The sequence below is a fragment of the Telmatherina bonti genome (genome assembly GCF_933228915.1).
Source record: "Telmatherina bonti genome assembly, chromosome: 1".
Lineage (NCBI taxonomy): Eukaryota > Metazoa > Chordata > Actinopteri > Atheriniformes > Telmatherinidae > Telmatherina > Telmatherina bonti.
The window spans coordinates 11,216,409-11,230,538 of NC_136619.1; the positions used below are offsets into that span (position 1 = coordinate 11,216,409).

The following is a 14,130-nucleotide window of genomic DNA, read 5'->3' on the forward strand; positions in this document are numbered from 1 at the left end:
TATTTTTATTTATATATATATATATATATATATATATATATATATATATATATATATATATATATATATATATATATATATTTATTTATTTTTTTTTTAAAAATCATTCCTCTTGTAAAATATCTAAGTACTCATTACTGGTATTTAGTACTCGTTTATCCTGCATTGAAATTTAACTGGAGGTAAACGCCATTATTTATCAACCTGATGTAGGCACACAACACACAAACATCACAACTTTGCTTCTTACAGGTTGCTATATTTAATAAGCAATTACACGGTTATTTATTTATTTTTTTCACAACTTCACCCTTACAAAACGCAGAGGTTCACCTATCAGTCGTACAATATGCAAACGTATCAACACGTCTGAGGAATGTGATCTTCGCAGATGTCCCTGGCGCGTCTAATAGTTTAATTTCCTTTACACGCTATTTACAGGTGTGAGAACTAACAGCGCCTGGATATGGCAGGACAGATGTGTTGTCATTAGTGCTATGAGTCTCTTTACAAGGATTTGACACAAACAAAAATTCCCAGCATCTATAGGTCTAAGAAAGGACTACATGTTTATCTTAAGTGCCAATCTGCAGATTAATATCCCCACCTAAAAAACAAAAAAAAATCTTCATTTGTTTGTTGCATGTGCAAATATAAATGGCCTATAAACAAGTGCAATTCAGGGTTACCCAAATACAACATGTCAACAACAATATCCCCTGGGTCGTAATTAGTACACTTCATAAAATATAGTGGCACTTAAGCTGCACTAATGATGTTGACATTTTAATGTAAATCCAAATTAATATTGCATATTTAGTGTCATTAGGACAATGGAAATCCCATTAAGTTATATCAAAAGGACTGTAATTAGTACCATAGCCAGTCAGAAGGTCTACAGGAAGTCACTGCAGGGAGATGATTTCTTTGGGGAACTGGGGCTGGGTCTGTGCACAACATCCACGTCAGTGTGGATTCTGCTCATGTTCACGATAAATACTGTATTACAACATGCAAGAATTCTGAAATCTGATAACATCTTAGCTGGTCGAGCACCTTGAGAGAGTTCACAGTGGCATTCCCAGAGTGGAGAGCATTTCTAAATCAACAAGCTCCTGCCTTGGGAGACAAATGGAGGAGACAGATGAACGTTAAAAACCTGGAAGCATAGCTTGGCACAGTGTGTCGCATTATTAAGAGATGCAGTCATTCATCCAGCTGCCGCAGTCAAACTTTTCCTCATCCTCACATCCGCCCAGCGCCGGAAGGATCTGCACGAACAGATGAATGTCGGATCTCATCGATAATAACGCCAACAGCAAGGCACTAGTGGCATGTCTCGAGAAAAAGATGAAATGGACTTGAACTTAAAAAGAACAGTGGGTGTTAAGTAAAAAAAAAAAAAAAAAAAAAAACATGTCCAGAGAAAGCGGCCAAGCAGAAAAAGTAGTGAAAGCAAACTCATCCAACACATGGCTAACGGTGAACTTCATGAAAGCAACTAGTCAAACTGGGCCCCAAGACAGCAGCAGTCAGAGAAATATTGCAAAGTACAGAAACTGCTTGCATATTTAACCTCATTAGAGAGGTATTACACACACACACACACACACACACCAAATACCTGCACAAATCAGCAAACTAGAGAAAATAAGGCACATTAGTACGAGAGCTTAGTTCATGTAAGAATAAGCACTAAATATGAACCAGAAGACGGAAAGTCAAGGAATAAAAATGCAGCTGCAGAGCTTATCGTGCTTAAGGGTAACTGTACACATTTCCTCTTCAGTTGTTTTAACGGAGGCTCCATCACAACCTCTTCAAGTGGCATCTGTGCAACAACATGTATGAAGCCGTTTCTTTATATTTCACAGAGCGAACAATGTGACGAAACACAAAACTGGAAGTGCAGGTGTTGAAACTGGAAGTGCTGGTTGACGTCACTGCTCAGTCCGTGGCTTTAGCAGTGAGGGGTTCAGTCTCTGAGTCTTGCTGAGGAAACACTACATAACAGACCTTCTGACCCATGTATGTGACTCGTTCTGCAACACAAAACAAGAGTTAGACAAACGATCTGCTAAAAAAAAAACAAAAAAAAAAAAAACATGTTCACGGAAGAGGCGTTTAAAGAGCAACTCACCGACTAGCCTGTAGAGCCATTTGGGTTTCTCCTTCCACTGAACACCCACAAAATAAACTGGGACCCCAGTCAGCATGATGACCATCCCAAGACCACAAACCACCGGCTCAGAGTACAAACTGAAGCACAGCAGCACGGCCCAGAAGATCAAGTAGCTGATGGGAACCAACATGTTTACCTGCACACAGTGAAACACGCACATTTCTGTTCATTCTTTGTCCCGAGAAGAATAAATAATACAGCTGATGCCGATAAAAAATATATAAAATGAATACGAGGAATACACTGATACTGATGCCAGTATTGGTTTCTGCTCAATACTATGTGTGTGTACTCGTACTTGGTATAAATAAAAGTGTACCGATACCACACTAGTCAAGCCAGCACAGATGTGTTTGATGACATGCTTCGGTCATGTTTTAAAAGAAATAAATGCCTTGAATGTTAAAATGTGACATTTTTTGTTACACTGAAAGCGAGCTCTTTCTTTCAAAACCACACATTTATAGTTGTATTTAGGTAAAATGTGCCAAATCAAAATAAAATTTGTTGAAATTGTTAGATCTGTAATGTTATTATATTTGTATTTGTGAGGTAACTTCAGAAAGGATGGGTCATTTATTACAATCTAATGAAATCTTACACAGTTATAACAGCAGTAATAACCATAGTCATAATAATGTTCACATAAACTGATTTGGAATCGGCAGATATTAAAGTTTTAGATATTGGTATCGGCTCGGAGCTCCCAAAAAGTGGATCGGTGCATCCCTAATAAATACATCATTCTAGTTTGCTTCCGAGATATCTAAAGCATATATGACCATAGTTTTACATGAATATTCACTATATAATATATATATATATATATATATATATATATATATATATATATATATATATATATATATATATATATATATATATATATATAATACTAATACTAATAATGCTAAAGGATTAATAAAAAGATTTATTTAAAAATACTGCAACCTTACAATTTCCCTCTAGATAAAGATCATGTAATTTAATTTCCATCACTAACAACTAAAATAAGTAAATTATTCAGTTTTGTTTTTTGTTTTTTTTTCCTGGGATAAAAAAAAAAATACTCTGATTGTAAAAACAAATAATTTTGTTAACTGTTGAACAACGATGCATTTATTCTGCATTTACCTGACATGTAACAGACATCTCACTCACTAGGGGGCATCAAACTGTTAAACATGTCTGTAAAGCTCAGAGCTGCTGATGCTAGCAGAGGACAACTTATGATTGACACACTGGTGTCCGCATTTAGTCTCCAGACACAAACAGAGTAGATTGGGAGTCCTGGCTGGCTGTGAGCCACAGTCCCACAGTTCAAAGAAAAAACCTCTGAAATGGTCTCCATTTCCTGCCCTGATTTTCAGACAGACCCTGCATGAATTTGACATCTGTTAGCAACGAGCGTCTCTCAGTTAAGCCATTATGACTAAACTCCACGTGTATGTTACTGGTTTCACTGCTCTTCAGTGAGCTGACACAAAAAGCCTTTAATGAACCACAATGTGTTTGAGAGCAACAGTTTCCAATCAGGTTCTTAGTTTTTATCTTTACTGTGTTAAATCCAGCTGCTTTACATTGTTGCAGAGTAAAGTCTGGATTTCCTCATCAGATCTGGAGCTTCTGCAGACACCCAGCCTGAAAACATCACACTTTATGGTCCCACATTTCTCATCCATGAGACGACTTAAAGCAGCTGCTGTACCTTGATGGGTCTGGACAGGTTGGGTCTCGTCTTTCGCAGGTAGAGCAGACCAGCAATGGTCACCCCGTAGGACAAATAGTTGATAAAGGACACGTAGTTGATCAGGTTGTGCGTCTCTCCAATACACAGGATGACGATTGTAGCGGTACACTGTGAGACATGCAGGAATGATTTACACATTAAAGAGGCAGACGTAAAAGAGAACGAAGCCTTGGCATTGTCTCCGCTCTGTAGAGGTGAGAAGCTACGGACAAAACAGCAGTACTTACACAGACCAGCAGTGCAGGGATTGGTGTGCAGCTTTTTAGGTGGATCATAGCCAGAAGATAAGGCAGATGACCCTCTCTGGCTCCTGAAAAACACAGCCTGCAACCACAGACATGTTTTACATTTTCAGCTGAAAACTTTTTACCAGAACAAATGTTTAACTTAATTTCTGTGACAACGCCGGGCTCCCCACAAACTCTTTGTACTTTTTACTTTAGGTGACACCAAGTTCCCCCAGGTCGCTCTCAGCACCTTATTTTAATACCTTTTATGGATGAACGACAGGAGTGGGAAATCCAATCGAATGAAAAAAAATATTGGGATTTTTTGCTTCACTATTTTAAAAACAGATTCTCTTGTTAAATTTTTTTTTTCCAACTAAAAATAATCCATTATACACTTTTTGTCATTTTTATTGATCTTTACACTTCTCTTCTGGGGCATTATAGCAGCAGAATGATGGTCTGGCTATTGCATTGTTTCTTTCCTAATTAAAATAAAGAAAAATGACGAGCAAAGAAAGTTTTGTACATTTCTTTTTGTTTTTAGTCTACAAAAATCAGCAATACCGAAAAATCGCAATTTTAAATTGAATCGGCACCCAAAGAAAATCTGAATTGATTTGAACTGAAAGCATATCGTCACAGCCGTAACGAACGATGCAACTTCTTGGCCTTAAAACTTTATGTGCTCGACTTGTTTGATGGCACAGTGATATGTTGACAGGAACCATATGAGGTGGCGCAGGCATCTGGTTAGGATGCCTCCTGGACGTCTCCCTGCTAGCTCTCTCCAGCCAGAAAAAGACCATCTTACGACGACTCTTTAGTCTCTCTCTTTTAATCTTCTTGTGTTTCTTTGCTGAATCAGTGATGTTGCGTGTTAAACACTCCGTGAAGCAAAACTTGCGCAGCGTCCCGGATGTAAAAGTGTATAGTGCGGTTTCTCAGCCTCAGGACGTTGCTGGGCAGCAGCGGCTCTAGAAATACACATGATAGATGTCACTGTGTCGTCGGACAAGCCTGGAACGAACAGTTTTAGGGTCAGAAAGTGACCTAATGTGTCTTTAAAGAACTGATTATCATTACCCTCAGACATTGATAGGAATTTAAATTAATCCCATTTAGCAAAATGTTTATGTAAAGCATGGATGTTATGTTAAAAAAAAAAAAAAAAAATTACATAACTTTACTGAACTGAATGAAGGTAAAACTCTGAAATGGCTCATAAGGCTGCTGCTTCTAGAACATTTCCCTATGTTATTTATGTTTACTCCGTTAGATCATCATCATGTAAACAGGACTTTAATTTCCTGAAAGGCACTTCCTCTTCTGCTATATTAGGCGCCACATTTATGGCTCCTCAAACAGCAATAAAACTCTTTTCTTCTAATTTTAATACATGGAAGCCTCTCATGGGTTTGTTGACCATGATTAAAACATTGCTCTTCGTCGTACTGGATGTTTAATTTGCACCAGTCGCAATTTCAACAACACACAGCTCAGAGTAAAACTATTGATCAGAGAAGACTTACCTTTCTTCTGGTTTTAATTTATTTGCTTTTAACCTCCGTTTATCTGTCTGTTAGTGACTTCATGCAAAAAATACTGGATGGATTTCCATGTTTTTTCTGAGAATGGGTCTAACTTAGTGATCCAGATCATCTGGATCCAGGAATGTTTTGAAGAATCCTTCATTTTGAGATCCGGTCATTTTCAGTATATATGCATATAACTCCACAGTGAATTGTTAGCGTGTTTAGCTAAGACATACAGGAGAAGTTCCCAACTGGTTTTACAAGATATTAACATAGATCTGGATCCCAGCAACATTCTGGATACTACCATCCAGAACGGGAAAAAAATAGAGTATCTTTGCTATTTTGTCACTGACAACAAATGAAGGCAAACATGCAGCAAACGCCACAATATAGTCAAGACACTGGATTCATTATCAATGTATGTAGGGATGCAACGCTGTATCCATAGGCAGAGGTCTACACGTTTCTAGTCTGCTTTTTAATCAAGGTGACATTCTTCTCTGAGCTCAGGCAAGAAAAATAATCTGAATACGCAGACTAGACATACAGGGAGTTTAAAGTCTTTCATGTGAAGTGTCAGACGCATCACTGACTGAAACAGACAAGTTGCATCAGACATTTTCGGTAGAATTCTGAGCCGTTTCTTAAACTGGGAAACGTGAACCTTTGGATCAGATTCCAGTTTGTATGATGAGGCGAGTCAGTTCAGGTGGTCAGGATCACTACACTACGTACATTTACATTAACTTCAACATCCTAAATCATGTATTTTTCCTTTTCAGATACTTGATTAAATGTTTTCTGACTTTAAGATCCACAGTGATCTGTAACGTAATGAAAATGTTAATATGTCAAATAAATCACAACATGTCCATAACATAAAAAAAATAAACATTTTTCTATTGACAATAAATACAAAAACTAATTTAAATGGAAACTGAGGTTAAATATTGAAGCTTCATTTTTGTGTCCAGATATATCAGGTTGTTCATAATGTTTTCTTAAAGGACATTTATTAAATATAAACACATTCTTGTACTTCTTTGGACCAAAATAAAGAGAAAATGTGGGTTTATATAATTTATAGGTCATTAACTTTACTGGATCGGCTCACTTGGAGTCAACATGGCTCCTGGTTTAGGGGGAACTTGGCTGAAAAATGAATCTACAAGATGGAACAATGTGGATAAAAGTTAAAGAACTGCCCTGTGTTGGATGCAGCATGATGCTAGCGTGTACCTGGACGATGTGAACAAATATCCATTAATGCCTCCGAAAGTGGAAAGTGCCACAGAGATCGGCATCACCCAGGAAAACATTCCCAGCAGCTTCTCCCCAAAAGTCTGCAAAAACAACAACAAACAATGGTTTACTGATTGGGACTCCCGATGGCTCTGGCTTCATACTGAATGGATGGAGAAGGAGAGCTGCTCACCACCGCCACAGCATTAGAGGTGAGCAGCTCCTCGGGGGTCATGGAGGAGAAGTAGGCTATGTTGGTCATGGTGTAGACCAGGGTCACCAGTGGGATGGAGATGTAGATGGCACGGGGCAGGTTCCTAACGATGACACATAAATGATTCATCTGTTGGTGTGAAGTAACTGATGATGTATTGGCTCATCTGAAACCCTGCACATGTATGAGGTATCGTCTCTGCTTGTGCATGTCATACTTGCGGGGCTCCACGACCTCCTCTGTGACATAGTTGAGGAAATTCCAGCCGCTGTAAGCAAAAGAGGCCTGGAGGAAGGCCAGAGCTATCTGTCCCACCGAGGGGTCCTGAGTGAACTCGAAGGCCACGCTGGGCTTCAACGCATCGTAGTGACCTGGACACAGAAACACGAAGCTGAAGGTTTGAAGAGCAAGCGGCTGTAAAAGATGCTTCATCTTCGTCACAACCGGGAAACCAGTTCTGAAGAAAAGCCAGAAAAGTAAACTAACTTCAAACACACAGCAATTTATTCATCTTTTATTTGATACCTCAATAAATCAGCATCTGATGGTGTCTTATTTAATTCATCATCACAACAGAAACAACTGCAACAGCTCTCTCTGTGTGTGTGTGTGTGTGTGTGTGTGTGTGTGTGTGTGTGTGTGTGTGGTGTGTGTGTGTGTGTGTGTGTGTGTGTGTGTGTGCGCGTGCGCTTACCTCTAAAGATTTGGACCAGTCCCACCACTATGATGAGTGCCAGGGCAAGAAGCTTTCCTACAGTGAAAATATCCTGAATCCTGGTGGCCCAGCGGACGCTGGAGCAGTTCACCCAGGTCAGGAACACTGCACACGTAAACAAAACAAAAACATACAGCTGTCATCAAACAACATCTAACTAACATGATCTGCAGCATCATTCACGCTAGTCTGAAACTTCATACCAACTTGTTGATCTCTTAAACTACTTCAGTTTTTTTCTGGGTTGAGCAAGGATAAAGCCAGAATACCAGCATTAAGGCGCTTGATTAACCTCACAGTCTCATACGTGGGAATGCCTGAGGCACTTACACCGACCTCATTCACTAAATCCCCGCTACTTTACCAGAGAGGGATCCAAAAACATACGTTTATTTCTGTTCCAAAGAAAAGCCATCGATGAATGGATTCCTGATCTTTCATTTGGGCACTGTCTTACACAGCTGGATGCATTTTATCCTCAATAGTAGCAGCCCTCCCACCAGACTAGTAAAATAAGGTGACCCCTTAAAACAGGTTGTTAAGGTGCTTCATTCATCACGCCCACTTAAAATCACATCAGATTTATAAAAGTGTTTTTGCATTTTCTATAAAAGTGACTGACAGAAATTTAGGTATCTTATCTAGTGATTAATGTATAATGGCAACACTGATGGATTTCTGGTTGTGTTGACATTTCTGGTTGTTCTTCGAAGGCGTCACAATCAGAGAAAGAGGGGTGAGATCCTACAACCATGCATCAGTGAAACAGATTGTTGTGGCCACTGCTAATCAGTTGCGATATGGTTAAAATATTGTTTCTATTGTTCGTGTTTGCAAATCTATACGAGACCTGAACAATTATTGGAATGGACTATCCCTGGACGTTTAAGGTTTGGCTACAACAGCAATAGATATGGATGAGCTCCTGGTCTGGGAGCTTCTTTTGGTTCCAGTCTGATGTCTACAACTCTGCGCCAGATTGATGTGTATTATTATGCAACAGCATAAGAGGGTTATCTAATATGCTGCAAATGTACAGTTTTATTTAAGTGTTACCAGACCACGGCTCTATGATCCAGCAAAATGAAAACCAGAAGACGTATGGATTTGGTTTAACAGTGATAATTAAATGCTTGACGGTGTGGATGAAATTAGTTATCAGAGTGTGGTGCAGTCAGTCGCTGCTAAAGCAAAAGAAAACGGTCAAAACTGACAGCGGATGCCATCCTCCATGCTGGATTTGCTTTATAGGTCAACAAAATATGATGAACATACCGAGGATATGTCTCCGTTACCTCCGCTGAGTTACCAGATACTCAGGATCTGTAAAAGTACTTTGAAGCTGGGTATCAACTCTGTAATTCAACCAAGGTTTTCCCACCAAGACCAGTGCATGCTCACATAAAAGAGGTGGAATTTGCAGTCTCTGACCAATAAACATGTAAAAACCATGCAGGGCAGCGACTTCCCCATGGAGAAACAGACATTCAGAAATATGCAGAAATTAAACATCTTCCAGGCCAAAAGCAACGCTGTTGCCGCAGCAACCATTAGTAACCTCATTATTCCAGGTGCAACCCTTGTGGAGCTAAACGGACTGGTAATGATTCAAGAACAAGAAGAAAAACATACTTTTAGTGGTCATTCTTCCAAGCAGACCTCAAGATCTGCACCAACGTTATCAGACTGGGCCTTTTCCAAGACAACTGACTGGTCAGGAGGTGGCACTTTTATACTCACTGATGTCTTATCTAGAACATAACCTGCTCCTGAGCAAGTCAGTCATTCAGCATAACTTACCAGAAGAAGAACCAGCATCGTAGTACGGGAAACCCAGGGTTAACCCTGAAGTTACCTCAGTAAAGAGTAAAACTCACTTCGTAGTACAAGCCTCTGGTCTATTCTAACCAGCCACACCTGTCCTTTGTGACTGTTACATCCAGTTATGCAGAGCAACAGGGGACCTTCAGTATATTAATCTGAAATAAAAGGAAGCTCCTCCATTCAATCTTTTAGTTTGATTGGTTTCTTCCCAACTAAGCCGCTGCATCTTGCTATGCAAGCTGCCATGTTTTTTTTGTAACCTAACTAGCCACATCTACGGCCGGAAATGTCAACACAACTCTGTTTAGATGTGGCAAAATAATGTGAAAAGAGGAAGCGCAAAAAGTAAACATGACAGTAGAGAAAGTTGTTGTTGGAGAAGTGACTTTTTAAAGCCGGAGAACCAAAAACCTCTTTGTCTCACTTATGAAAGAAAAGAAGAAGAATGTTTAAAGAAAATAAATCTTTGTAGATCACAAAGCCTCAAACTTCCTGAATTAGAAATATGACACTTTTTTTTTTTTTAAAGAAAAAAGGAAAAATGCTTCAAAGGAGTCATAACCTGGTCTTTTCATGTGCCCACTGTCCTCTGTTTTTAAATAACTGTTTAAAAACTTATTAAACAAAAAAAAATTTAAAGTGCTTTTTCTGACACTTTATTCATAATCAAACTTTTCTCTCGAGAATTCACGCGAGATTTTCACCAACCTGGATATGGATTAAAATAATGAGCTGCTCGCTGATTGATCGCTGGAAGTCCAGAGTCGGAAGGGGGGGCGAGGCCAGTAGCCTCGATGCTAAAAACATGAGCGGCTAATGATAGCAGCAGCTTTCTGAATTCAGCATTGATGTTTGAACCGGACTCTGAGCCTGAGAGAGAAGATACCGAGATGGTAGAAGGAGCACGTTTACAACAAACTGTGTCTGATTGAAGTCCTCATTTTAATGTCGGCTCGCCTTGCCTGTTCAGATAGCATGTTGACAACGAGGCATGTCGTTCATGTTAATACGTCTCTGTTTTATTCCGTGTTGGACCGTTTTTTAAACAATAAATGTACTTTTAAACACAATCCGAGGTTAGAGTTGTACAAAATGAAACGGATGTTGACTGAACCGGTCGGTACGTTCAGTATTCAGCTGCCGGCCAGTCTGCACCCAGATAAGCACACACACATTTTAACCACACGGAGTTTCACAAAGCAGCGCTTTTTATTGAGGTTTTATTTACCGTCACATGTTTTTCTAAATTAATTAGATTTCCCGTTTTAGCCAGGAGTGTGAAAAATGTCGTTATGTCAACATGACAGATATCTGGTTGATGCAACCACTGATGTGGGCTGCTGTGTTACTGTACAGATAAAGAATATGAAGCCAAATATCTTGTATCATTGATCAGGCTTCCACCTGACTAATATAGACTCATGTTTTATATATTCCAGCATCACTTACCATCTATTATGTTGGTCTAATTGTTTCTGTAAAGCTGCACATGCCAACAGAAATAGACAGCAAGATATTATTACTGTGCTTAAAATCTCTCTTTTCATTTCCTTAGGTTCTGAGAAGGATAAAGCAGGTCGAACTCCTCCGTCTGACCCTACATCCTGGGGTGGAACCTGTCTGCTTCAATGCTTTTTCATTACAAAATGCACAAAACATTTATAAGCAGGATTATGTACATTTACCTGTCGGAGGGAATGAGAGGCAAGTTTGTCTTCAATGCCCAAAAATTCAGAAATAAAGCTAATCAAATGGCAAATACCTGTAAAAGGTGATTATATAAGTTCTTGCCATTTCATTTTACATATAACAAATAGTAACTTTGCTGCAGTCACTTAGGACAATAGTTATTGAATTAAAGTAAATACACAACTTTACCATATACACATTTATGCATCTGACTTCTGAATGTAAAATGTAAAGCAGAAGTAAAAAAAATACACCTCTTTAAAACACAATATCTTCATTCCGGTACAGAAATAAACTCAATGCTCATTTTCAATGTAATAAAATAAAAATGATCATTTACACTCTTAGTTATTGATTCTGTTAACACAGTAGCTGAGTTTTCTGGGTTTTATGTGGACTCTTGTGGTTCTGGAGCCGGATGAGCAAGCCTCCACAGCACTGTCTTCATCATCATCATCGTCCTCCAGACTGAGTTGAGATCTCACCTTCACTGCTGTCGTCTGGGTTCCTTTTCTGCACAGAACCAGATACTGACATCAGAACAAGCAATGAAAGTGCCCCTTAGCTTCCATTAAGAATGTATATGTTTTTTAATTTATTATCATTTTCTGTATGTAAAATTAATCAAACAAATGACAAACCTGTATTTCTGAAGAGAGGGTGGAAAGTCCTCGATGACAGCTGTGTTCCAGTTGTTGCCTGCATTGTAGGGTCAGTCTGCTCCAACATAAACTTTTAGACGTCAGTAGACCGTTGTTGCTGCGCATGGCATGAGATGTGCTGGACTAAATTCTGCAAACAAGTTTGAAAAATATCAGATCATCACATAAATAGTTTGTAGGTGTAAATAGCTGCAGTTTAAGAGTAACTTTATCAAGCATTTTCATGCCAAAGGCAACACAAAGTGCTTTGAATACTTTCATTTTTAAAAAGCTGATGAAATAAAACAGGTTTTCACACACTGAAATATTAAGATAGAATATTAAAAACACACTCATTTTATTTCACACAGTTATACACAGACACAATTTCCCCTAACCTCTGTGTCTTCACTGCATGTAGATAAAATAAAACATCTTTCAGATCCATCATACCAGGAGTCAAACCTCCATATCCACAGAGGCTGCCGCTGCAGATTTTAAACGTTTTACAAACATGACTGAAGATGTAAGAAATAAAAAGTTTGCATTCTGGTTCGGTGAATAAATACGATGATGGAAATAAAATATCCTCCCTGCCGATATCCAATAGGTGCCAACATCAGATTACATGATGGTTAAATGATCATTGATTATTACAGCTACCATGTCATGGTGGGGACAGCAAAGCTACATCCATCATAAATACTGTACTTACTGTGTGGTAGCAGGCGGGAAAAATGATAAATATAGAAATCATTTACAAACATTTACGTGGCAGAGCATAGGATAGATATAAGAAAATAAAACCTGGGGCTCATTTGTACGCTGCAGGAGGTTAAACCTTCCGGCTCGTCCCGTTAGCATAGCCGTTAGCATTAGCCTTATCTGCCTTAGATTCAGTCATGTCTTATTCACAACAAAGCAGAACTTTACAGCAGTAGTGACACTTACCGGCTGCTTAAAGCTGCAATTGTCCCTCTTTCCAACCGGGTTGATGCCGTCTTCTCCTGGTATTTTCCCAAATGTTAGCAAAATGTTTGGCACAAACAGAGGCCGCAGCCAGCAGAGATGCCGGAGCATTATCAGCAAAAATAATGTAATCCTTCTGTCCCTGGTAGTTCTTCCACTGATGAAGGGAGAGAAAAAAACCTTCCGATGTTGGTTTTGGTGAAAGACAACCGAGCAGTGGACATGATTGCTGCTCGCATGTCTTCACACAGCTTGTTGCTAATAGCAACTGAGGCAGGTCCAGCAGGTGTATTTAGGCTGGAAAAGGGGCTGGTTAATGCAAATAGCTTCCCGGGATGTCGACATCCCGGAGAAAATTTTTAAAAATGCGTTTGTGAGACTCCAGCGTTGCGAACAGTTTTGCTGGGAATAAAGCGCCCAGATGGAAAAACCCGCCCGTCTTCAACAGAAAGGCTTCCGGGGATATTACCAACACTAATACGCACGTTTTAACTCGAAAAAGTGCAATTTCCGGGTGATGACTCCTTTAAAGAGCAAACACATCTCAAAAAGTTGACAAAAAGTCATGGACGGATTTTCATGAAATTTTAAGAAGTTGTTGGAAATGTGGAAAGAATTCAGTTTTGGTGGTGATCTGGATCACCGTTTAGATCCAGGAATTTTTTAAAGAATTCTTTGACATTGTGAGAGGGGCATTTTCAACATTTGTGCACTTAACTACAGCTAAAATTATCTTAGGAAAAAAAAACACAAGAAAAGCTTCCAAAGGGTTGTAAAATATATCGGAGACGGATCCAGGTGAAGGTATCATTACGGATACGATGATCCAAAACATGGGGAAAAAAAGGAAGGGCTTTGAAATTTTCATCATAGGAAAAGAACAAATAATTACATTATGAGGAGAACTGTGGTCCTTGGTGGAGTTTTGAGTTCTCCGAGTGCTTTTCTAGTTACTTAAAGTCTCTGTCTTTTCTACAGCGACATTTCTGCACTCATTTTATAAATTATAGATGGCAACAGTATACTCTGTGTGTGTGTGTGTGTGTATATATATACATATACATATATACATATATATATATATATATATACACACACACACACACACACACCTAACGAGGATGATATATCAGAGGAAG

The 14,130-nt window shown here is 39.0% G+C and overlaps 1 protein-coding gene across 1 annotated transcript in view; it reads right to left on the reverse strand.

The window, feature by feature from the left end:
• Window positions 1–257: 257 nt before the first annotated feature.
• The window catches only part of slc7a10a (solute carrier family 7 member 10a), a 37,830-nt gene continuing 23,957 nt past the window's right edge, over window positions 258–14,130 (reverse strand). The window contains exons 4-11 of the mRNA XM_079240559.1: window positions 7,848–7,973; window positions 7,371–7,524; window positions 7,133–7,256; window positions 6,937–7,040; window positions 4,160–4,256; window positions 3,891–4,040; window positions 2,141–2,318; window positions 258–2,042 (exon numbers count right to left, since the gene is read on the reverse strand). Coding sequence (XP_079096685.1) covers window positions 1,948–2,042; window positions 2,141–2,318; window positions 3,891–4,040; window positions 4,160–4,256; window positions 6,937–7,040; window positions 7,133–7,256; window positions 7,371–7,524; window positions 7,848–7,973 — 1,028 coding nt within the window. The 3' untranslated portion in view covers window positions 258–1,947. The remainder of the gene's footprint in view (window positions 2,043–2,140; window positions 2,319–3,890; window positions 4,041–4,159; window positions 4,257–6,936; window positions 7,041–7,132; window positions 7,257–7,370; window positions 7,525–7,847; window positions 7,974–14,130) is intronic.